Source organism: Podarcis liolepis (genome assembly GCF_965112155.1).
Source record: "Podarcis liolepis genome assembly, chromosome: 2".
Lineage (NCBI taxonomy): Eukaryota > Metazoa > Chordata > Lepidosauria > Squamata > Lacertidae > Podarcis > Podarcis liolepis.
The window spans coordinates 87725397-87749539 of NC_139555.1; the positions used below are offsets into that span (position 1 = coordinate 87725397).

The window sequence follows — 24143 nt, forward strand, 5'->3', positions numbered from 1 at the left end:
CTAGTTTAGTTTTATGTGAATGAGCCTCAACGTCCTCTTGGCCTTCCCCATCCACCACAGCCAACTTCAAACCCTTCATTAATACAGCTTGTTTGTTGAAACCAACCATAGCTAATGTTAAGCTACAATCTCCAAACACAACCAGGAATAAAGCCTTTTGTTCTATTTCCTGGCATTACGAAGAAGCAGCAGAAAGACAGCTTCGCCTTATTCAAGTTAATTAGTTGCTTAGCCAGGGCATGCAAACAATTAATCGTAGGTGGATAGCTTGCCAGACTGCCAACCTGTGGCACATCATGATGAGATGAGAGCCAGTCAGGTACAAACAAAGTAACACACCAGTCCATAGTTAATTCTTTGTTTACAAGGGCGCTTCGCCTTTGAAGTGGTAAGGTTTGTACATTTTACCATCTTGGAAAAATCAGTGTTCCAAAGACATGAAAGTCTCTAGGAGTGCCAGAGGATTTGCTGTTGCAGACAAGTCACCCTGCAACACACAGAGGGCAATGTGGACGGGGGTGAAATTGGTGCATTCATGCATGTTTTTTTCCTCCTTGTACGTTTACCTAATCCCTGTTCAGAACGCCTGGATATGGCTGAAACGCTGTTGCCTCAAGGCAAACCAAGTTGCAGCATGGCTTCTCAAACACATCATCCCCTGCTCTCCCGCCAACACATGAACTATACACTTTATCTCTTTCCATATGAACAACAATTTGTGTCAGGCAGCCTCAAGACCTTTGCACGCAGCCTGATGTTCCTGTCTGTAGTTTTTACAAAGCCACTGCTCTACACTTCCCTGGGAGAGTCAGTGTTTCTACTAGGAAAATGAGAGACAAGAGTGTCTTAGAACTCTGAAGAAAGGCTGTATTATTTAGGCAGTAAATTCTGAGAAAGTTATGGAGCACATTAACACATAATTATGCAAGTCACTCCAATGATTGGATAGTCGAGTGACAGGTGTAATAATTCTTAACCTCTAGAAAGAAGAGCAACCCTTCATTTTTATGGGGGAATTGATGGATTGCTTACCACTCAGATATTCTCATGAACAGAAAATAAAAGAGTATCCCTTTTTAAAAAGGCACCACAGGCATTTCCAGCACAGAAAAAACCCACCATTATTTTGTTTTAGAGAAGGTTCACTAACCCTGCCTCTATGTTGAATACATCCATAGTTTGTGTCATAAAATACGCACAATTACGGCAGTCAGAAAGTAATGGCAGTTGCAAGAAAAAGTTTCTGATCTTGCTTCAGTGCTTGAAGAGTAGTCAGATATACAAAAGGTAAGGAAATTATGCGTTCCCCATCTCTGGTTCTGCATATCAGGAAAACCCTCACCTGCTTAGTTTATAAACACCAGACTTTTCCTAAAGGTGCAGGGGCAGTTCAAAGACCTTAAAAAGGAAGAAAAGGTAAAGCACAGGCAGGCAAGTACAACCTGTTTGCAAGTATTTCTTGTTTTAAACAAATAATGACATTTCCTCTTGCGTCCAGTCCTACATATCCCTCCCCGATTACCGTCTTCATCACCATAAGCGTGAAATAGTTTCTAGATAACAGGTATTGGCTGCAGATCACAAGCACTATTACTCTAAATCTCATTGAGATTGATGGGACTAAATATGGGTTGCAAAACCGTACACTTTGGTTGCAATCTTGAAGCATACCAGAATAGTCTCTCACCAGTTTTAAAATCATTATTTCTGAGTAAACTGTTTAAGGGTTAGACTTACCATGTAGTTTTATGCATGCCCAAATAATTTTTCTTTTCCACAACCTCTCTCTCTCTCCACACACAAAACTAACCCTCCTATGTATGTCTGATTGAGTTCAATAGGTACGTGGGCTTTAATGGTAGCTTTAAGCATTTTAGGCAGAGTAACACCCACTAACAATGACAAGCCTGCATTAGAGTCCCTGTGTACCAACTAGAAGCAGACACTTATTTACCAGGGGAACCATTTAGGGAGGGCAGGAGACATTTGCCCCCACTCACTGTTCTTAAGACCATGCACAGCTAATTCTCAGTTTGAGGTATAAAGAGAAAACGAGTACTATTCATACACACTGCAATGTTTCAATTTAAAAAATCCAGCAGGAAGTCTTTTAACATAGATTCTCCACTTTTGACTAGAACCTGAAGAACCACCCCTTTCTCATTAATAAGCTACCATTTTTACAAGACAACCAGCTTTCAAATTTTTCATGCTAGCCCATACACAGAAACATTCGTGTGTTCAGCCATGAAATACATAAAGAGATTGTCAAGAGAGAGGAAAACCTCATTACACTAATATAGCAAATTCTCCCCCTTCCTCCTCTACCCGTACAGCTAATCATCTCATTAGAGATGCAAAAGAGTCACAGAGAAATTCAGGTAGTTTTCCCATCGACAACCATTAGGAGCCCACCAGATGTCTACCGTGATGAAAGAACAGGACCCCCATGCTTGTTCATACAGGCTCAATGAGCTCAAATGACATGCTAATTTGCCATGCTCATCAACAAAATAGAAGCACCCTTGGTTTATCAATACCTCAGGAGCATATTATCCTATTACATACAGCCCTCCAGTATGAGGCTGCGGCACATTTTAAAAAGAAGTCCCAGGCAAAACACTGAGCAGCTCATCCCATCCCTTCATTACAAAGGTGATTAAGCCACCAGAACAAAAAGAAAAGGGCAAATACCTCTGAGTGCCCTCCACCGGAGGAAGGTCTGCAAGAAGTGCATGCTCTTTTTTTTCAGTCCCAGGGGAGGAAGCAACATCAGTCTGACCTGGCACGTTCCACCTTCACAGGACTTGGGTTACTTCAGCATCTCCCCACGCTCAAGCTCAGGGCAGCCCCTCAGATTAGTAGGTCCAGCTCTACTGAAGTGCAACCTGGTCCAATCAGCTAATCACCCATGTAAAGAACTAGAGCTCTCCCCTCCTCACTCCAACTCCCCAAACAAGCAATTAGCATGAATAATTACAGTTCTGATTATAATACCCAACCAAGTTTGAGCAAGAAGGGGTGGGGTGGGGGAGCTATAATTAACTCTTTCTCAGAGATCAGTTAAGCAGATTGGGAAATATCACAGGTCAGCTTAGCTACTGCTGGGGAGAGTGCTCTAATGCCAAGACAAATAGGTGTGAGGGAGACAAAGGCAAGACTAATATGTAGAGCTTCATGTATTAATTACCGAAGGCTGGTTCAGTAGACTTGGAGAAAGGAGAAAATAGCTTAGGGGGTCCATTATGCAAAACATTTACCACACAGCGCATTACAAAGTAACGTATTTATATGAAGTCACAGTGCTGCAGTTCAAAGAACAAATTCATACACTTTTAAAATAAATAAATAAAGGGTTCACTACATGTCCAGGTTACAGGACTTTGGCACAAGTCTCAGCACAAGCCTTGTCACTTCTCCAAATGTTTATAACCGCTAAATTTAATGGACAATACAGCATTGGAGGGTAATGAGATTTATGAGGATCATACTGGTACAGTGTAGAGGGTCTGGGGTAGTAGACACAGGTAGGCTGAGCCCACAAAAGACCACGCTAGCAAGGAAAGATTTAAAAAGCCAAGAGACTATCTCCATCCTCCTCACTGACAGCCAACAGCAAACAACAAAGATGACCCCACAACCCACTTTCTAGATATACAAACGTACTACAATACATACGCATGTATTTAAACTCTACAGCACTCCATACTCCAACCCACAGCAACTCTGGGATAGCCATAGGAAAATGGAGACCTTCCATAGCATTATTTGATCTACATGTTAAAAAGGGGTTACTAGCATAGGGTAGAGCCAGGTAATCTGACTCCTCAGCTTTATATTTGGGAGAAGAAGATGGAATTTAAGCAGGTGCTGCTCATCAGGCAAGGGTGAAGAGAATTGCTGCTGCTGAAATTGCTTTTTCTGTGCACTTATTTAAAGATACAAAAACTCTTTAACATCTGGAATGTGACTAAGTAGTACCCCTGTCCATACTCAAGTTAACTTTGCTGTAGAATTAAGTATTGTTAGTATAGGTCTACAGAATACTGAAGTACATTACTGTAGTCATCTCGAAGGCTGAAGGTTATAGGACTGTTCTGGAATGAATGACCTAAGGTCTCAATCCAAATGATTACCCATGGGTATGTTCTCCTCAAATTTAATTTTGAGGGAATTTATTTGGGTTCATATTTGTTGTTGATGTTTTGGAATATAGAACTATTTTAATATTACTATAACGTTTCATTTAAAACATATGTGTACTGGAGATTGCTGACCTAACACATCTGATTACCTGCAGTCATACATTTTTGGACCCTCTCCCCATCATTAGCAGATTTTTATTTTATTTTTTAAAAAACTCTGCTGAATTTTTTATAAGTCCCCAAGCATTAAAACATTAATTTTTATGCAGCAAAGTCTTTCAGCACAACTCTAATTTTATTTATGAAGCCAAGGTACTCAGGGCAATCATACAACATAATAAAGCAAATTAAAATGCAATAAAATATTTAGACACTAATGTGAGCAATTTCAAATTTCTCTAAGTAGGTCTTCAGAATGCTGTTGTACAGAACTGGCATTTTAAACCTCACCCTCACTTAAGAGTTTTGTCATTTTGCTGTAAATATATATATTCAGTGCCATGAAATCAACAAGCAGCTGGGGTTATAGATTCATTTCTACAAAGGCCTATCCATACATTTAAATGTTTTCACTTGTCCTGGTTATAGCAGTGCTATCGTTACAACCAGGGTAGGAATCTCCAATATTTTGGAATTAATACCCTAGGCCCTGGTTCAACTCAGTGGCACATGGAGGCAGAATCTGCCAAGCCATAATTCGGAAGTGAATGCAGCTGATCTAATCTGCCCAGAGCAGACATAGGCAAACTTGGCCCTCCAGATGTTTTGAGACTACAATTTCCATCAGCCCTGACAACTGGTCCTGTTAGCTAGGGATGATGGGAGTTGTAGTCCCAAAACATCTGGAGGGCCAAGTTTGCCTATGCCTGGCCCACAGCAATGTGAGGATTGGAGCAGAGGGGCAGTTTGGAACATGCACACTGAAGTATCCCCAAATCTTACAGATTTGCATACAAGGTGATCTGAGGGTTGTCTGTCTTTTCTTTTTGTTTGAAAAGCACATTCAGCCTGTATACAATGACAAGGTGAAACAGATGTTTCCTGCTGCCATGTGTGCTGGAATCCTTGCATCAAGTTTTCCTGCGAATGACAAATCTTGCTGACGTTCCCTCACTCTCAAGTGGGAATCCTATGCACATTTTACATTTCAATTTCCTCCTCAAGACTCAGGACCACCTCGTAAGCACACACAACTAGTACCACCTAGTAAGGTTTTGGTTTGTACATTTAAAAAACAAACAAACCACGGTGTGGATTTTTAAGGATTCATACAGATTTCTTCTAAAAGCCCTGCACGGAACCAGGACAAGACAAACCTTAGTGATGTTCTGGCATGGCACAAATTTTGTCCTTGGAGCCATCCCCCAAGTAGTAACAGCAGTAATAATTAGGATGACCAGATACAAATCAGGATGTAACAATCAGGCACCTGGTTCAGTCACTGACCTCCCTAGGTAGGGCTGGGGAAAGCCCTGTCTGAACACACAAAAAGACACTACCAGTCAATGTAGACCAGGTGTGAGGAACCTCTGGCCCTCTGGATGTTGCTGAACTGCAAATCCCATCACCCCTTGCCATTAGCCATGTTTGCTGTGTGGTGGTGGCCCAAAGGGCCACAATAAATATGATAATGTGAACCCCTATAAACCCCTATAAATTCAGGTTAAGAACAGACCTCCAGAACAAATTAAGTACAGTGGTGCCCCGCAAGACGAATGCCTCGCAAGACGGAAAACTCGCTAGACGAAAGAGTTTTCCGTGTTGGAGGTGCTTCGCAAAACGAATATCCTATGGGCTTGCTTCGCAAGATGGCAATGTCTTGCGAGTTCCTGCTGGTTTTTTCCCCTCCCCCCTTTTTCTAAGCCGCTTAGCAGCTGATCCGATCAGCAGATAAGCCGCTAAAAGCCGCTAATAGCGCTAATAGCGCTAATCCGCTAATCCGTCAATGGGCTTGCTTCGCAAGACGAAAAAACCACTAGACGAAGAGAATCACAGAACGGATTCTTTTCGTCTTGCGAGGCACCACTGTACTTAACTTGAGGTACCACTGTACAGCTAATATGTGAATCACAAAGATACAGCTCATAAGCTAGAACATAAGTTGATACAATGGTGCAAATGGCTACGCGTAACACAGGTTCCCAACATGCATGCTAGCACAATGTAACAGAAATTAGAACTTTAACAGAAAGCAGTGGGAATCAGAACTGAATCAGCAGAAATTGCTAACGCTTATTGTGCATGTGTATTAAACATGAAATGAGGTAATGATGTATATGATTGGTGGAAATTGAAATGCTTTGTTTGAAATTTATAAATACCACTACCAGGACCACCGGGTGGGGTTGCAGTTTTGCGAAACAATTCGGCTGTAACCTATTGCCTAGCAATAAACAACAATGGACTAATAACTCCTCTTGTCTCTGAGTTTTATTGGTGCAAACTCAGAAGATAAGCCATTTTTGGCTTACAGCAGCTGGGGCTGATGGTTGTTGCAGTTCAGCAACATGCCCTCCCATGTCCAGAGCACCACTCTTGTGCGCAGAAGGAACAGTGAGCAATGGTGAGAATGGGTGGTAGCAGCCTCAGGGAAGCGCAGCAGTGTAGCTCCAGCTGCCCAGGAGTCTCAGCCCTGCTGTGGGAAGAGAAGTGTTAGGCTAGGCAGCTGTAGCCCCCATCTAAGCATCAGGTCCTAAAATAAATTGGTGGAGGCATCAGCTGCAGAGAGCTCTTTGGCTCCCCTGCATTTCCCCCCATAGTGCCAGTTCTGCAAAACAGGAAGCTCAAGCTTTCTTCCACACTTATATCACAATATGCAAACAGTTACGCAACTCCTTCACATTTGCTTGCCCTAACAGCAGTAATGGCTGCCAAATTTTCTACTGGCCCTCAGGGCCTGCTCGAGACGTTTTCCTGCCTGAGGTGTAAATGTAACGTCCTGCCTATACCCCTATCCAAGCTAAGGTGCCCCTCCACCTACTTGGCAGGGGAAAAAAATACAATAAAAATAAAACAAATAGCAATTTCCTGCCATTTCATGATGCCCCAAATCAACGGCCTATTATGGCAGCGTATTCACTCTTTGCCTAACAATAAGGCTGTCCCTGTTGTTGTGTTAAGAGTCCCATCTGGGCCCAAAAGTGACTCATGTCGTCCTTTTGGTCGTCAGCTCCACCCTTCACAACCACTTGCTTAACAAGTGCAAAATATTATGAAGTCCAGTTTTTTTATATAAGGCTTTTTATACTTGTTGGAAACATCCCAGAGTGGCTGGGGCAACCCAGTCAGATAGGCAGGGTACAAATAATAAAATTGTTAGTGTTATTATTAGGCTGAATGTGGGCCAGATTTAAGCATCTTCACCCACTCTGAACAACAAGACCTGGTGCGAACATCGTGATGCAACACATCGTACGTAGTGCTGAGGCCTCTAGAGGTTCCATGTCTGCTTTAAGGCCTTGGGAGATAATATTTCACACAAACTTCTGCAGAAGCAGAATCTTGGAAGTCAGGCAGCGTGCCTACAATGGATCTGACAGGCATGGGGGAAGAAAAGAAACTCCCCCTCAAACATAGCCTGAGGGGGAACTTGCTGTGTTCACAGGCTTTCTGACATAGTACAAAGGCCTTTGGGAGAAGCGAGCAGGGGCAAAGCTTTAACAGCCAAGGCCCAAGGCCCCCTGTGGATGTAAGGTCTAATGACTTGATCAAAAGCACAGGGATACTCTATTATTTACAGTGCTTGTTCAGTAGCTAAAGGCTGCAGTAAACACAAACCCTCCAACATTTCTCCGATGAAAGTAGGGACATCCCATTCCATAATGATAATTTTACTATTTATACCCCACACATCTTACTGGGTTGCACCAGCCACTCTGGGCAGCTTCCAACATATTAAAAAAACATAATTAAACATGAAAAACCTTCCCTATACAGGATTGCCTTCAGATAGCTCAGGGGTCAGATGACGCCATGCCCCCAAAGATTTCTCCAATGAAAATAAGGACATCCTAAGGAAAAGTGGGATATTCCGGGATCAAATCAGAAACCGAGAAGCCTTCTCTAAATCAGGGACATCTCAGGAAAATAGGGGCACTTGGAGGGTCTGTAATAATCTCAGAGGTTAGAATTTTGTCCTTACCTAATTTAGAAAAACCTGCCCAGATACAGACTGACAGAAAACATGAGGAGAGGTGGGGCGAACCTGTGACCCTCCAGATGTTACTGAACTAGGGCATTCATCACCCCTAAAAACTGGCCATGCTCGTTGGAACTGATGGGACTTCAAAAACATCTGGAGGGCCACTAATTCACTACCCCCATGCTAAGGCAATGAAAAGGGAGCTCCTTGGAGCCAGGCTAATATTAAAAAATTAAATGAATGAATGAATGCAGAAAAAATATGCTGGGGAAAACTGGAGATACGGTAATGGACTGATAAGAAGGAAAATAAAATAAAAACTTGCTATATTCCCCACTGTCATCAGGAATGACTGCACACCTGAGAGCTGTATTGCAGCTCTCAGTCCATATTTGGTGCACATCACAATCTGGATCTGATTGACCCCTCTGGCAGCATTAGAAAGAGATAAATAGAAAAGCCAGGAAACCACGGATGCCAAAGTGGTCCCTTTAAAATCCTAATTTCTAAGCTGTCTAGTCCACACTGCATTTCAAGATAGCATGAAGTGCTCACAGGAAAACTTAAGAACTGTGAATCTCAGCAGAAATGGGGGCTGATATTATAGCACCGAGGGAGAAGGATTAAATAATTAATTACAATAGCAACAGAGTGTGTTAACAAGCTGGATCAAACTGCATGAAAGATGGTAGAAAAGTTACCTCCCTCTCACTCCTCCCTCATCCCCGATATACCACTAAAGCTCATTTATATAATACAGCTTATAGAAATCCAGAGGATAAAGTGAAAACAACAGCAACAACCTATAAACACACAAAGTTGCAAAAACCTCTGCTAATTGGACTAGTAAAAATCTCTCCTTTAGTAACTTTCTACCTGTATGAAGGGCTAGAGGCAGCAGTGAAGGGTGGTGTTGTTTAAGCACAACTTGAGAGCTAATGGCATTTTGCAGGTCGGAGAAAAGGAGACACTGAACCTAGACCTCTTAGTCAGCGTACTTCTGATTGGGAAAGGCAGATGGCCAATGCACAATAACATTCTTTAACAGAGAGTTACATACAGAAGTCACTTGTGCATTTTTAGATGTGCATTATCTCTGAAGCTCACAAGACGTCCTGCAAAACTTTCTTAACCCTAGGAAGTGGTGAGCTGTGACTTCAACAAGAAATGTTAAGGACTGGGTGATGTACCAAAACAATCAGCTCATAGTGGCTCCAACCTGCAACACCCATAACAAGTGATGGGCACACCCTACTCCTGACTGACAGTGCAGTCTGGAAAGCAGACACAAAACTCTAAAGTTATTTCAGCAAGGAAGAAACGGAAATGCAGTCCTTAGGAGCAGTGGCAGGTGCAGCCTAATTGTTAATCCTGCCCCCACTGCAAAGTGCTGCTTTACTTAAAGGGACCAGCCTTCCCCAGTTACCTCTTACTGTGGCAGAGCAGGCAGCCTCAGGTCTTTCTGGAACTTCTGCAGTAGAGTTTGAGAAGGGCAGTGCTATATCCATGCCCTTCCCCCTCAGGTTTGGAGTGTTTTTCTCTATCACCCATTGAAGAGGAATCTCATTCATGGCCTCTGACACCACCACCCTAATCTCATTGGGACACCTATTACCAATTTCCCAACTGGAAAATGATTTATCTTTCAGGCAGAATTCTACATTGTGGCCTAATGTTTTAGTGCATGCAAGCTCTAGCAAAACAGTGCTGGAAGTGTAGTGTGGAGTAGTAAAGAGCAGTGCATTGCTTAAGCAGCTGTGCGACACTCCTGCTCATTATGTGTCGTCCTGAGTCCCATCGCCCTGGACCCTGAAATGCAGAAGAGGAGTTAGACACTGGTGGTGGTCATCAGACAGCAGACAGCAAGGTGTCAGCTGCTACTGTAGAGAAGGCATGTTTTCCAGTGGCTCTCTTTCTTTCACCATCTCAAACATCTTCTTCCCAATGTGGTGGTGGAACTTGATTCTGGTAAAAAAAACAACCCAGCATGAGTCCCTGGGAGAAGGAAGAATCTCAGGGTAGTTGGCCAGACTTGGTGATTCAAAGACTGGGAGTGGGAAGCACGTCTCCATTTGGCAATGAGGATAATGAGGCTAGACTAAAATGGAGCAATCAGGAAAGGACAGTTTCTCATTGAGTCCAAGCAAAAGACTAAATTAATCACATTCTGAGCATGTGCCAGCGGTGTCTCCTGACCTTACTGGCCTGGTCTGATGAATGGTGACTGCATAGGCAGAAGAGCTCAGAAAGCACCTTGTTATTAATCAAGGACAGAGAAAGAATTTCAAGGTAAGAGTACCTCACTTGTACTAAAGGAATATTAGAAGCAACAGACATCTGTGTCAAGAGCCCATTATTTACAAATCATCACCGTCTCTACATATAGCCCTTCATGAATATGAGAACATTGTACAGGCAGACCTGAGTAGAATCCCAAATGAGAAAGGAAAAAGCTCAATGTAGAAAGGTGGGTTCCCCCCCATGCTGTTTTCTTTTTTTAAAAAAGTTTGCCCCCTCCTTTATTTTATCTATGTTACTAACATCCTTCCTAAGTTTAGCATGTGATTGGTAACATACCACTCCTTGTTTAGTACAGGGTACCTCCTCATTTAGATGACTGGGTATTTCAGTACTTCCAAACCTCTGGTACTATAACCCATGGATCCTATGCTTTAGCTACTTTACACATGGTTAACGGTCCCCAACACAGGAGCATCACACCCGTGTTTCCAGAGGTTGTGTCGTACTATGTACAGTATGTTGTGATTCTGTAATTGAGAGACAGTAGTTCTATACCCTCCAGGGTGAGAGCCTGCTCTGATTTAAATCTGGGTCCCTCTCAGGTGAAAGAAGGGAGAGGAGTATTAGACTGTCCAGTGGAAGTGGGGCATGAATCCATTATTGCTTCTGGTATTAGGAATATATATAATATGTGTATGCTTGACAGTGAGTGTTTTATGTGGGCTGCACTATTGTTGAGTGTGGTTGGTTGATAGAGGTGATGCTTGAAGTTGGTTGTAGTGGTTGTGTGGAATGGATGATGAATGGGATTGGATAAATGACTGTATACATGCTGTATTGTTTCAATTTTTATATTATATAATACTCCTTTGCAATGCTCTCAGGTTTTATCCATTTTATATTATGTTTATATTATGTTTATGGATATGGATACTGTTTCTGTATTACAACATGGTGTTATTGTACCTACTGTGTGTATATATACCCATATTTATGTATTATAAACTGCTTCAAGATCTTTTAGATAGTAAGCGGTATATAAATAGAAATAATAAATAAAATTAGCTGTTTATATTCTACTGGGCCACTTCTCTCCAGCTTTAATCAAACTGACTCAGTAATAAGCCCACCTGCACAGTTGGTCCTATCTGAGCTTAGAGAACATAGGCAAGCTTCCTGTGAAAAGTTAAGTCAAACAAAAGTTCAAACTTTATGCCAAGCTGATACTTAGGGTTAGGGTACTGAAGGGCCATTCATTTTGATGGCTTGTTTTCATTTCATGGCAGTGATGTGGCCTGCACCACCTTTGAGTTCATCAACCTAAGAGATCAACTTTTTGAGTTTCTATTTATAGTTGAGTTACACTCCTGATGTGAAGTTATCACATCCCACCTTTGGAAGTGTAGCAGCCGGCAAAAGGAAGCTAGACTGCCTCTCTGTGGTGGCACCTTGTCTTTTGAGTGCCTTTATCCAGTGCACCTATGGCAATGCCTTTTAGATGTCACAAAAGACTGTTACTAGCCCCCAGCTTTTTAGTCATGTTTAAACCGTTCTTAGATTGTTTCCATTTTAATCACTCAATTGAATGACTGATGCCAGAGTTTTGATAATTATTTAGATATTTTATATTTAAATATTTCATTTTATTTTTTTACATATAGTTGCCATTCTGGGAACATTTTGAATTGAAGATTTGGAATATAAATCTACTAAGTCAATCGGTAAACGAAGAATATTATTTTTACCCATCATTCTCTCTGTGTGGGTGGTTTTTGGTAGTTTCATGCCATAAACCTTCACCCTCTCAGATGGACTTGGAAAAAAGTTCTAGTGAAATCAGTAGCGCGAAGTTTCAAGCAAATGTGTTTAGGGTTGTGATATGTATGCCCAGCTTTCAAGCTGCACTAACATCGTGTTTTGTTTTGATTCTTCTGTACACATCCCCCTCCTTCGAATATTGAAATGAGGTCATGTCCCTTATGGCAAATCATTTACATTGCAAACTCCCCTGCTTCTCTGATTTACTTTCAAGTCCCTCAATCTGTTTGCATAATTGGGGCTTTTGAGAAAAGGAAAGTGTGTGTGTGCCTGTACGTGTGTGCGTGTGCGCACAGGCAGCCCTCCTAAGTTTTCACACAGCTGGCAGCCTGGAAGACTCCAGTACAAGAAGGGTTCAACTGAAGTGGAAATAGTTTCTCTTTGAAAATAGGGAATTAAGCTCCAAAAGAGACTCAGTGCAGCTAAATTAGTCCCCAAAGTGCCAGAGAGGGAGCTGAACACTTCATCCTAAATAACAGCCAAAGAAATAAAAAAATAGTAGGTAAATGTGGTAAATAGTATTTGATGTGTGGATTCTAGGGAATGGGAAAGTAAAAGGCCAGATGTACACGGCTGTCTTCCGGAAGTGAGAAAGGCTTGGGTTAGACGCACTCTTTCCAAACATATTGAGAAATAAAGTGCCTTAACGTCTATGCTAGCAAACGGTAGTCCTACAAGAAGGATAAGCAAATGCATTAAGTTAGTGATTTCCCAATATATGGGGATTTTTTTTTTCCTAGAGGAGGGTGTCTATCATCATCACAACAGCTCACAGTTCCATCAATATACATGGCGCTTCAAAAGCTGCCTCCTATTAACACATCTGTGTATCAACTTCCTGCACAATTCCTACTGAAAGACGACTGCCGAGTCTTCTTTAATGGAGGGGACCTGAGGCCATGAGTCTCTGCACAGCACTGGTGTATGATCCTCTACAGACTTAAACATTTTTATAGCCCTCAAGTGTCCCTGAGGCTAGCTCTGCATTTCTTTCCCCCAGCAAATTGCCCTAAAGGACTTTTGTGTAGGTGAAAGATACAAGACTTGACCAGCCCAATAAGTTGTGACCTAACGATGGACAAGCAAGAATGTCATTCTCTGTGCTCAAGCATTGGTTTTCTAAAATAAAAACACCCACACACACACCTGAAACAGCTGGATCCCAATCATGCCAGTGGCTCATGCTTTTGATATGATTTGCACATGCTCACCCAGGGAGGAGTGTCTACAAGGTAAGAAGGAGACAGATTCTCCCCAGGGTCATGATTCTTGTCTTATACCAGTTCCTCTCTGTCATCAGTGGCATTGATTGCTCTCAGTGGGGCTACCTCCTGCCATCTCTCCATTTGTTCATTTGCTTGCCACACTCTCTGGGCCCAGTCTGGCCACTCCCTAAAGGGAGAAGACAAGGACTCTTCCTTGCTGCTCCACTCATTGTGAGGTCGCTCTTGAGAGGGTAAGAAAATAGGCTGGGTGGAGGAAACAAACTTTGCTGATATGGACTGTTTGCATGGGCTCTGCTTTTATAGACTGTTGCATATTATATGGGAATGCATATTTTTCTTCTATGGGTGAGGATTATAGGGTTAACTTTCTGTACCTGTCCTAGGTAAAGGTAAAGGGACCCCTGACTGTTAGGTCCAGTTGCGGACCACTCTGGGGTTGCGGCGCTCATCTCGCTTTATTGGCCGAGGAAGCCGGCATACAGCTTCTAGGTCATGTGGCCAGCATGACTAAGCTGCTTCTGGCGAACCAGCGCAGTGCACGGAAACGCCGTTTACCTTCCTGCTGGAGTGGAATCTATTTATCTACTTGCACTTTGACGTGCTTTCGAACTGCTAGGTTGGCTTGTCCTACTCTGCAGCTAAATTGAGCAGAGAGGACTCTATTGTGTATATGGGAGATGACACATCTCTTCTCCGAAGGTGGGAAAATTGAAAGGCTCCTGTTGCCTGTGATGGGGCAAGGGGCAGGTAGACCAAGACTTTATCTACAGGTAGCTAACCTATAATCAGTTCAAGGTGTGATTCCTAAGACATGAAAAGTTTATGTATGCCTTGAAGAGAAAGGTAGCAAGAAATGTGTACTGGGATCATACAGAGGACACTAGGATACTAGCCCCAGGGTATGTAATTAGAGATTATTTTTGTTTTAGTAAACTCTAGATTTTCTTTTAATGAACCTGTTGTGGTCTTGTGACAGTTGGAATGGGAGTCAGGACACTAATATATATCAATTAATTTATAAATAACTAGTTAATTTGTAACTCTACAGAAACCAATGCATTTGATACACCATTGTGTTACTTAGGATAAATGCTCTGCCTGTCTCTGCTGCTCCCTAATTTTTCTGCTTCCAGAAATCAGGAAGACTGCAAAATCATAAGTTTCTCAGGTCAAAGCGGCTTATTCTCATCTTGGCCTGATTTCAAGAGAAGAAACTAAGGTTGTTTTCAAGATATTAAGAAAAGTACTAAGAAAATCCTCAAAAGGCAGAAGCAGGATTTCTTTTTCTTTTTTAAAAAAAGAATGTTAAAATTTCTGTTGTTACAGCAAATGGAGGTTTTGCTTTGCAAAAGAAAACACATTCATAACATCCATCTTTAAATAAGTGGTATTCTACAGTTTTCTCATGTTTATGGATGCTTACAATTATCAACTTCAGATCAAAGGAATAAAAAGAAATTCATTCGCTCTGCTTTTCCTTTCTGGAGTAAACTCATCAAAAGAAAATATTGTGGCTCCCAGTAAGAGTTCTGAATAGTCTGCTTAGGTGGTAGGGTTCTCATTATGTACAATATGATCTTTTCCTTGCTTACCAGGCAAGTCCCACTCAGTGTGCGGGCTCTGGAATGCTCTTATGAGCTATTGCATGATCATCTGACATCTTGCAAGAGCATCGCAGAGCCCATGCACTGAGTGGGACTTGCCTGGTAAGCAAGGAGGAGAAAAGCTCCTTCCAGTTCTGGAAAACTCAGTGCAAAAAGAGCTTTTTAAGCTCTTCTTTAAAAAGCGGTTAATTTCAATACCCTTCAGGGAAGGTATGTCCTCCAGACTGGGTTCCCCATAAGCTATTTTATTTGCACCCTATCCTTCCTACAAAAGCTCAGGGTGGTGTATATAGTTTCTTCCCTTCACCATCACAATAAGCCAGTGAGGTAGAGAAGCCTGAGAGGTGATGTTGGGACCAAGGTGACTAACAAACTTTGTGGTAGAGTGGGGACAGATTTCCTTGGTCCCAGAACTCTTTAAGAAATGCATCAAATCGATCCACCATAAAACTGCAAGGGTCTATCCTGCAAGCATGCACTTCCCCATTCAGGGGAAGGACAAAGGGAGAATCTGAGGACATCTTCTCCTGCCACACCATTACATGTGGCTATAGCAGACTTGTGAACTGTGGTGTTGTTTGATGTCCTAAGGCCAAGCCTGTTGCAATCTCCACTGGGAATCACTAGGAAAACATTGGGTTGAATCCACTGCGAGTCCCAATCAGAGAAGTCTCACTGAAATTAAGAAGCATGAGTGGCTAGCTTCTATTAATTTCCATGGGTCTGTTCTGAGCAAAAGTTAGTTGGACTATTTCATGTGGTTGGTGGACAGTAACTTTAAAATAAGTTGCATTGTAAACTGTAAAATATAAAGCCACCACTGAAACACCGGGTCTTTAAGGCCCATTTAGAAATAGACAGGCATGCCTTGTGAGAGGCCAGACCTCCTGTGGAAAGGCATTCCATAAGGATGAGGCCACCGCAGAAACGCCCCTTTGCAACCTGATGAATCTAACCCGTGTGCACACTAGCAGGAGCTCCATAATCTATTTGATGCTCTGGGCAAGTTTATAGATGTGCAGGTGGTCCCTCAAATAACCTGATCCCAATTTGTTAAGGGGCTTGAAAGGTCAAGAACTACTGACCATGCTGGAAATTGTATAACTGCAGCCTCTCCTAGCAGAATCTTCCAGATCTGATTGGGTTCCAGGATAGCCATTAGCTTCTCCTGGACAGGAAGAAATAAAGGCCTCCTTTTCCAGCTGAGCCTTGCCTGAGTGAGAAGAGCTCCCTGAACTCCATTATCTCTTACATTTCTGGTCTTATGCTGAGTCTTGACTTGTTCTCCAGTCCTGGGTTCTGATTGGCTTTCTGATCCTGCTACCTCTTGGGTAGAGGCACCAGCTTCTCAGGAGGATTGAGGGGACCCGATGCAACGTCCTGACATTGTGTGTGTGGCATCGCAAGGAGCCAGGGGGTGGAGCCAAACACCATCTGAACATTGAGGGGGTCCGCCCCCTAAAAAAACCTCCCCCCCAAGTGCTTTGGCCCTTAGGAGCTAGCGCCTATCCTATTGGGTCCTTTCCCCCAGTTTTTGATGCCTGGCTCTCTCCAGACCATTGTCCATGCCCAGCCCTGACATATACAAATAAACCAGGACACATCCAGAAGATTTTATTGGCCTAGGATGTAACCAACTCTGTCTTCCATTCATCCTTATTCAGTGAAACAGTTCCTGCTGTTCATTATGGGGGCAAAGGAAACATCACCACTTGAGTAGCTATGCAAGAAGTGCAGAAGTGAAGTCATTAACTTCTGGAATCAATGAGTGAGAAAGCACTGCTAGTTTGAAAAGAAATATATAGGTCTACTCTTTGATATACTGCTGGCAGAGCGGGAAGGTTGAGACACTGTGATGGAGTACAACAGTCTCTCTTTGAAGCTGATAGTCTTTAGTCTTCTGTTAGGTCTCAAAGTTGACAACGCGGCAGTCCTTCTTGTCTAGATCTCCTAAAAGCCTGTCTTTTGAAAACGCCTATCTGAAAGCAGCCTAAGTCTTCTCTGTGTGCCAGACTGACACGAAAAGTTAGCAACTACAGCTTTTATTAGTAGTAGTATTAAATTTATAACACAGCCTTCACCAGCAGGTCCTAGGGTTACAACAATTTAAAATACAGAATTAAAGTTAAAACAGAGTAAAGTCACAGGAAAAGGATGGGCCCTGAAAACACACATCTCAGACACCGATGGCCAGGGTAAAGACATATAGTGGTACCTCGGGTTACATACGCTTCAGGTTACAGACTCCGCTAACCCAGAAATAGTACCTCAGGTTAAGAACTTTGCTTCAGGATGAGAACAGAAATTGTGCTCCAGTGACGCGGCAGCAGCAGGAGGCCCCATTAGCTAAAGTGGTGCTTCAAGTTAAGTACAGTTTCAGGTTAAGAATGGACCTCCGGAACGCATTAAGTACTTAACCTGAGGTACCACTGTATATGGCCAGGTCTGAACAAAAATACCCCATCCAAATCCTGAATTCTAGTTGCTGGGGGCAAGAGAGGTAGAGAGCCACTTGCCTTCATGTCCCAGAGGAATATAGTGAACCATTGTGGGAAAGAGTGTGCTTCATGAGGCACAGCTTTGGCCTGAACCTGCAGAATTCTTGTCTATGAGCATGCCAATTAAAGGCTTAAGCCACAATGTTTCTTCTGTTCGATTCTGTGAGGCTCCAACTAGGATCTATGCTGGTTGTTGGAAAGAACTATAGGCCATTTCAGCCAGGAGTCCTATTATTCTGGCCTGGGAAGTTAAGTGATGGTCCAGGGCCAACTGGGTACTACTGAGGAATGCAAATATTGGCTGTTTTCTCTGTACAATTTATAATGAGGTGGTGGTCCTCCCTCTATACCTTCAGCCAGCCTGCTGGCATCCATTTTATAATCTGTCTTCAACCTGCCCCTGTGGCAACGATCTGCCCTTGACATCTTACTTCCCGAGTTTTTCCCTCCTTGCTCTGATTATTCCCAATGATGAATATTACAGTTTTCGTGTCTGCCAGTGCTATTGCTCCACACAAGCCAAATTGTTCTGCTTTTAGAAACCAAATGCCATGTCCTAACTGGGAGATAGTCAAGGAATCTTGGAGAGTGCCTATAGTGGTTTTTTTGTTTTTTTTAAAGAAGGTAAGTCATTCAAATAAATGCTGATTTATATAGTATTTCAAAAGTTGCCTGCTTCTTATAATTAATCTGCGAAACATAACAGCATAAAAAGTAGGTTAAAATAACCCTCGGGATCATTTGTGAAATCAAAAAGAAGAAAGTTCAGCACTAAAGCTAGAACTTTGAATTGAGATGAAATCCAAACTCAGCCTGTCAAAGCTCAAATGTGGAACATGGCCTTTTAAAACAGGTAATTGTAGACAGACAGCAAGGCATGGCAAAATGCTCAGCTTTAAGGAGTTTGATCTATTGAGCAAATGGACCTGAAATGCTTTTTCATCCCTTCAGATTGACATATTTTCCTTTCCCACCCATAATATAAGAGAAACATAATGCACATAGCCCTTGGGGGGGTGTCCTTGGGAAAGAATTGTTTGGTCTTTGTACTACCTAGTCATTAACTCCCTAGACAAAAGATTCTCTTAATCAAAATGTATTTGAAATTTGCCAGTACTGCAGACTTCAAGGGCAAAAATCCAAATCAGAAGGGTGCTGTTTTAGACCACCTGGCCTTCTCAGAATACCACCAAAATATCTTGAAATCCAGGTTCAATGTCTGCTATGCCATGAAACTTAGCGGGCCACCACTATCTTTCAGCCTAACCTGGCTTTCAGGCAGGATAAAATGGGAAGGGGCGGAGGGAATCACATATGCCAGCAGCAGCTCCTTGGGGGAAAGGCAGGACATAAATGTAATAAATGAATAAAATGCTTGTTTAGCACTAAGGAGGTGAGATGAGGAAGTGGCCAAGTCCCATATGCAGCAGCCCAGATGGGAGTAGCAGAAACCTGCTTCCTGCCCTCTTCGACAACCCAGTCTAATTGTGTGTTGGAGGTGACCTGGCACCTGGATTTTGCATTGCTTTCCATAAATTGCTGCTTTCCAGTGTCATGCTGGGGAGCAGTGGCTTGCTGCCCTGTGCAGCCACAGCCTGGCAGGGGCCGTCTTCCTTAGCCATTCCAATGAGCTAACAGGGAGCAAGCTGGGAGATGTGGCTTCCTCAGCAGACCTCGTGGATGTGGTTTCCACTCAAGCCTACCTTTGGGAACCATGATGGGGCCTCCCAGTGCAGTTAGTTGTTGGAATTCCTCACCCTCCCACCCAGTGTGGTAGGAACTCACCTGAAGGTGAGCAGAGAGTTTCCCATAGACATTGCTATGTATTTCTCGGTCATTTACTACAATGCAACCTTCTAGATCATGGGTCTAGACTTAGTGAAACTAAAAGCAGACCCACTGAAATCCATGGGAGTTAATTATGACAATCCATGGGTTTCAATGGATCTGCTCTATGTATAAATAAATCTGATGCCAACCATATAACCATGAAACAAACATACATCGTCTGCTATAGGTAAAAACCGATCTGCTTATGTATACAGCCATTTTCTGTTGGTGAAAACCGACAGTTGCAAATAAGGTTAGTGCCTGACATTATATATTTTCTAAAATAAATCCAAGTGTAGTCTTGCAAGTTGCATCCATGCCTAAGGCTGCATGCAAATACACTGCTGTTGTTGCAGCCATACCTAACATTATAGGTAAATATATTGTTATTGTGAGCAGCAACAGCAGCATTTATAGAAGCCGCCCAGTAGCATCCCTACTGATGTCTAATGCTTAAATCCACAGTTCAGGTTTCTGCTACAAGCAAACCTTCAGATTCTTCTTACGGTGAACTGATCAATAACCCATGTCAGGCAGAGAAAATGCAGCTAGTGCAATTAGTGGGGTTGTGTGCATTAGTTTTCAGGAATAATCTAATGGGCGATAGTGTGTGCGTTATAAAATAATGACTCTATTCAGATGTCAAGGAGATGAAGAACTGCACAACTTTTAGAAGACCTGGAGGCAGCCCTGTATCGGGAAGTTTTTAATGCTTGATATTTTACTATGTTTTTATATATGCTGTAAGCCACCCAGAGTGGCTGGGGAAACCTAGCCAGATGGGCAGGGTATAAATAATAAAAAATTAATATTATTAATATTATTAATTCATTAATTAATTATTATACTTCATACTGCAATGATTTGTAATGGTGATGGGCTACTTCATGTAGATACAGGCTACTATAGTGAAAACATTCTGTGGAAACTGGGAAAAGGATAAGGTGGTTTTCTGTCTACAAACCATACTCTAGATGAGTTGGGAGTAGGGCTTGCCATACATTGCTTTAAGAGTTGCCATCCAAGAACTTTTCCATATCCTCAAGACAGAGCTGAACAGCAACTGAGGAGATGGTGGGTGGAAGAAATTAAGAAGAGCAAAAAAATGTATCTCCTCTCACCCCAGTACATTTCCAAGTGGACTAAGAATCTGTGTTGCAGCTAGGGATGCTAGGGAATTCTGATGAAAACAGAAACGAGAGCAGAAATTGCTGGTATTTGCACATTTGTTCCAGGTCTGGAACAGAAATCAATCTGTTCCAAACAATCTGTAACTGATTATGGTAACAGCCCCCCCCCCATATTAGCTTTGTGTTTCCTTCGCATTGAAATGAATGGGGTGGAATAACATAATGAGAGTGTAACTTATGTAATTAATTTTGAAATTTATGTGATTTCAGCACAGTTAACAGCAATAGGAGCAACACAGTTTTGGGCAGAAGGTGAACTGCAGCAGAATGAAAGAAGTGGTGCATGTAACAAATACAGGGTAGAACTGAAAAGGATGCCTTCTTATATCCGCAGTCCTAATGCCAGTAACGTAATCTGAACAGACCACTGGAGGCCTCAGTGTGTTTACATAGGGGTGAGACTGCTTGATTGCTCTTTTACGGTGTGGGTATGGTACACCAAAAAGTTCCAACACCCATGGCTATTAAATAAATAGGACCCTCAGTGGGTAAAAATGGAGATCCCAGCTGAGTGGAATGAGATTTGTCCATGACATGTCTTTACCCCTAATTACAGGAGTTCCGTACCTTACAGTAGTATTGGGGAGTTGGATCTGTCCCCTTATGGGTCAATTTTGACAGGTGGCCAGGCCCACCCAACTGTCATCCACTTGATGCCACAATGGTTGTGTTTTGTTTGTTTGCAATCAAGCAGTATAGTAGTTGTATGTTATTGCCTGTGCAGTCTGAGATGAAACTGTGTGGGCAAAGTACTGTGCCTTTGCTGTCCAAGCCCCAATCATCAGCTTATTTTTTATTTTGTTTTTGGAGGGGGGGTGTTTCCCATCAGTAAGAATGAGGACACACACACACACACACACACACACACACACACACACACACACACCACTTAGCATGCTCTGCTTCTTCTGACCAAGGTATTAGTGATTCATCAGCTCCTGCAGGGCTAACCCAGATCTCTATGCTAATGCTGCAGGAAGCTTGTCTGCTCACCTCTCAGTTTGCATCCATTTGTAGCTTTAAAGCTTACACATGTACTGTGTTAATAATTTAGGGACTCCGTCCTGTTTCCTTATTTCTTTCACTTGAGCAAATTGAGTACTATAAGTAAAAACAAAACAAATGAGATCGGTGTTCAGGTCGCATTAGGTGAGACAATAATTTAAACTTAAAAGAATGTCATATGGAACCAGTGTGAGATAGATACATTTGCAGTAGTAGAAATCTCCTATAATCAATGATCACCTAATCCTTTTAACGGGAGATGTCAGGGATTGAACCTGGAACCTTGTGCATGTAGAAAGTGTGCTCTATTTATGAGCCCAGGGAACTTTGCTTATCTGCACTATCTTTTCTATGAACATCGTGGCAATTGCATCTAGGGTGATTAAATGATGCTAAACTAAACTTTTTAATATTTGCAGGGGTGTGTGGCGTGTTGGGGGTAGCACTTCTGGTGGAGGACACTTTGTGCTCCTTCTGGGGTAGTGTGTCCACCTTTGGCCCCCACCCTGCACTCAGCTCTCACCTGTGGCGCCTAGAAGCTGTCAGCATGCGACAGCGGCCACACTCTGGAAACAGCTTTGACTGGCCAGCTAAACCAGGTGAGGGTAGTCAGTGGGTCTCAAACCCTCAGTGACTTAGGGACTTCCCCTGCATGCGAATTCAGGCTCCAGTGGTTTGAGCAGACAAGACCAATAGTGGGTCCAATGGTCAAGAAGGCAGTTTTGCCTGTAGAGGGAAGTGAGGGAAATGAGGCATATAGCACTGTGATGTGGATGCACAGCTTTATGTGCATCAGCCGTGTGCAACCAAACTGAAGGCGCCTTATGCACAAGTGTCTGGTTTTTTTAGACTGTGACAAACATTTGCAAACATCTTGTGATGGATTGCAGATATATTTTGATTCTTTTGCTTATATACATTCCTCTGTACAACTTTGTTTCTCTTCCTAGTTGCACAGATTTAGTTCTTGGAAGCATCGTATGATTGGCTTCTTGGTTTGTTTTTTTTATATGTCAACTGACAGATGTCTCTTCCGGGCTTGTACAACACAAGAGATACCAAGGGCGGAAGTATGTAAAGAAGAGGATATTTATGGATCGGGGAGAAAACCCCGAAGACCTCATGCGTTCTTGCAGATCACCTCAGTTGCCAGCCTCAAATGCCACACATTAAATGAAACATTTGATTGTGAGAAGAGGGAGTTCATAAAAAATAGTGATAATGACAATTTTTTGCAAGTATTTAATTGAGTATCCGATTGCTAAATATGCAGAAGTTGGATAATAGTTATCCTTTCTCCCTTCCTAGCACTTCATTTGAAACCCAATTCCAGCTCAATTTAATCCTTGATCAAAGTAGCAAAATTTAGCACTGGATTAATGCCCATATTTAAAGCTGTCACTAATAAATGTAGGTGATCCACATCAATGTTAAATATATTAGACAAAGCCAGGCAAACTCTTTCAGATAATGCAGAAAACTGTATTTTATTTTATTTTTAAGACCCATCTGAGTAGATTTGCACATTCATCTAAGAGGCACAAGTTTTCAATTTTTGTATGCATTTAGTGGTTCCCTGCCACATACATGGGGATGCATATGCAAACCAACAATTTTCGGTCACCTGATTTCTGATCCCACACTACAGTAAAGAAGTTGATTTTTACTGGCATCAGTAAATGTGCTGCTGGAAATTATATGATACAAGTAGGGGAACCTTAGACTCCGCTCAGGATTTGTGTAGGGTTTACTCCATGGGTAGGCAAACTAAGGCCCGGGGGCCGGATCCGGCCCAATCACCTTCTAAATCAGGCCTGTGGATGGTCTGGGAATCAGCGTGTTTTTACATGAGTAGAATGTGTCCTTTTATTTAAAATGCATCTCTGGGTTATTTGTGGGGCATAGGATTTTTTTCTTTTTCTTTTTCCAAAATATAGTCTGGCCCCCCACACTTCTGAGGGACAGTGGACCAGCCCCCTGCTGGAAAAAGTTTGCTGACTCCTGGTTTACTCCTTAGCCTTTTCTTCTCCCAAAGATATCTTGCAAGGCAGTGGAGGTTTAGGACCAGAGTTTGCCTTCTCCTAGATGAGCTACCTTCCCAGGCTGACAAGCCCCACCTGACCCTCATCTCTCCTCAACAAGGCATATATGTACAGCTGAATTGGAGGGAGGTTTATGAGCCCCATTACCAATATAATTTCTCTTCTAACGCTCAGCCCTGTGTGAACAATTTCACACCGTTTCACAGTGGAAATTGCAAAAGGTGTGGTGGGCACGTTTGACAGAGGTAAGGAATGTTCATGGAATTTACCTCTCCCCACTTCAGATCAAAACTAATTTCTATAGAGCAGGGAACTGTGTGTGAACCATGAAAGGTGCCCACTGCTTTTAGCAGAATGATTGCAAATATATTCCAGTTATTGTAGTACAGGAAAAGATAACCAG

The 24143-nt window shown here is 42.5% G+C and overlaps 1 protein-coding gene across 6 annotated transcripts in view; it reads right to left on the bottom strand.

Moving 5' to 3' along the window:
- The window catches only part of GRIP2 (glutamate receptor interacting protein 2), a 379568-nt gene that overhangs the window by 150155 nt on the left and 205270 nt on the right, over positions 1–24143 (bottom strand). The window contains exon 1 of one of the 6 annotated variants that reach the window (XM_083491281.1): positions 2695–2923. The exons of the other annotated variants lie outside the window; for them this stretch is intronic. Coding sequence (XP_083347407.1) covers positions 2695–2773 — 79 coding nt within the window. The 5' untranslated portion in view covers positions 2774–2923. Of the gene's footprint in view, positions 1–2694; positions 2924–24143 lie in introns of those variants that run through there. 6 annotated transcript variants of the gene reach the window in all.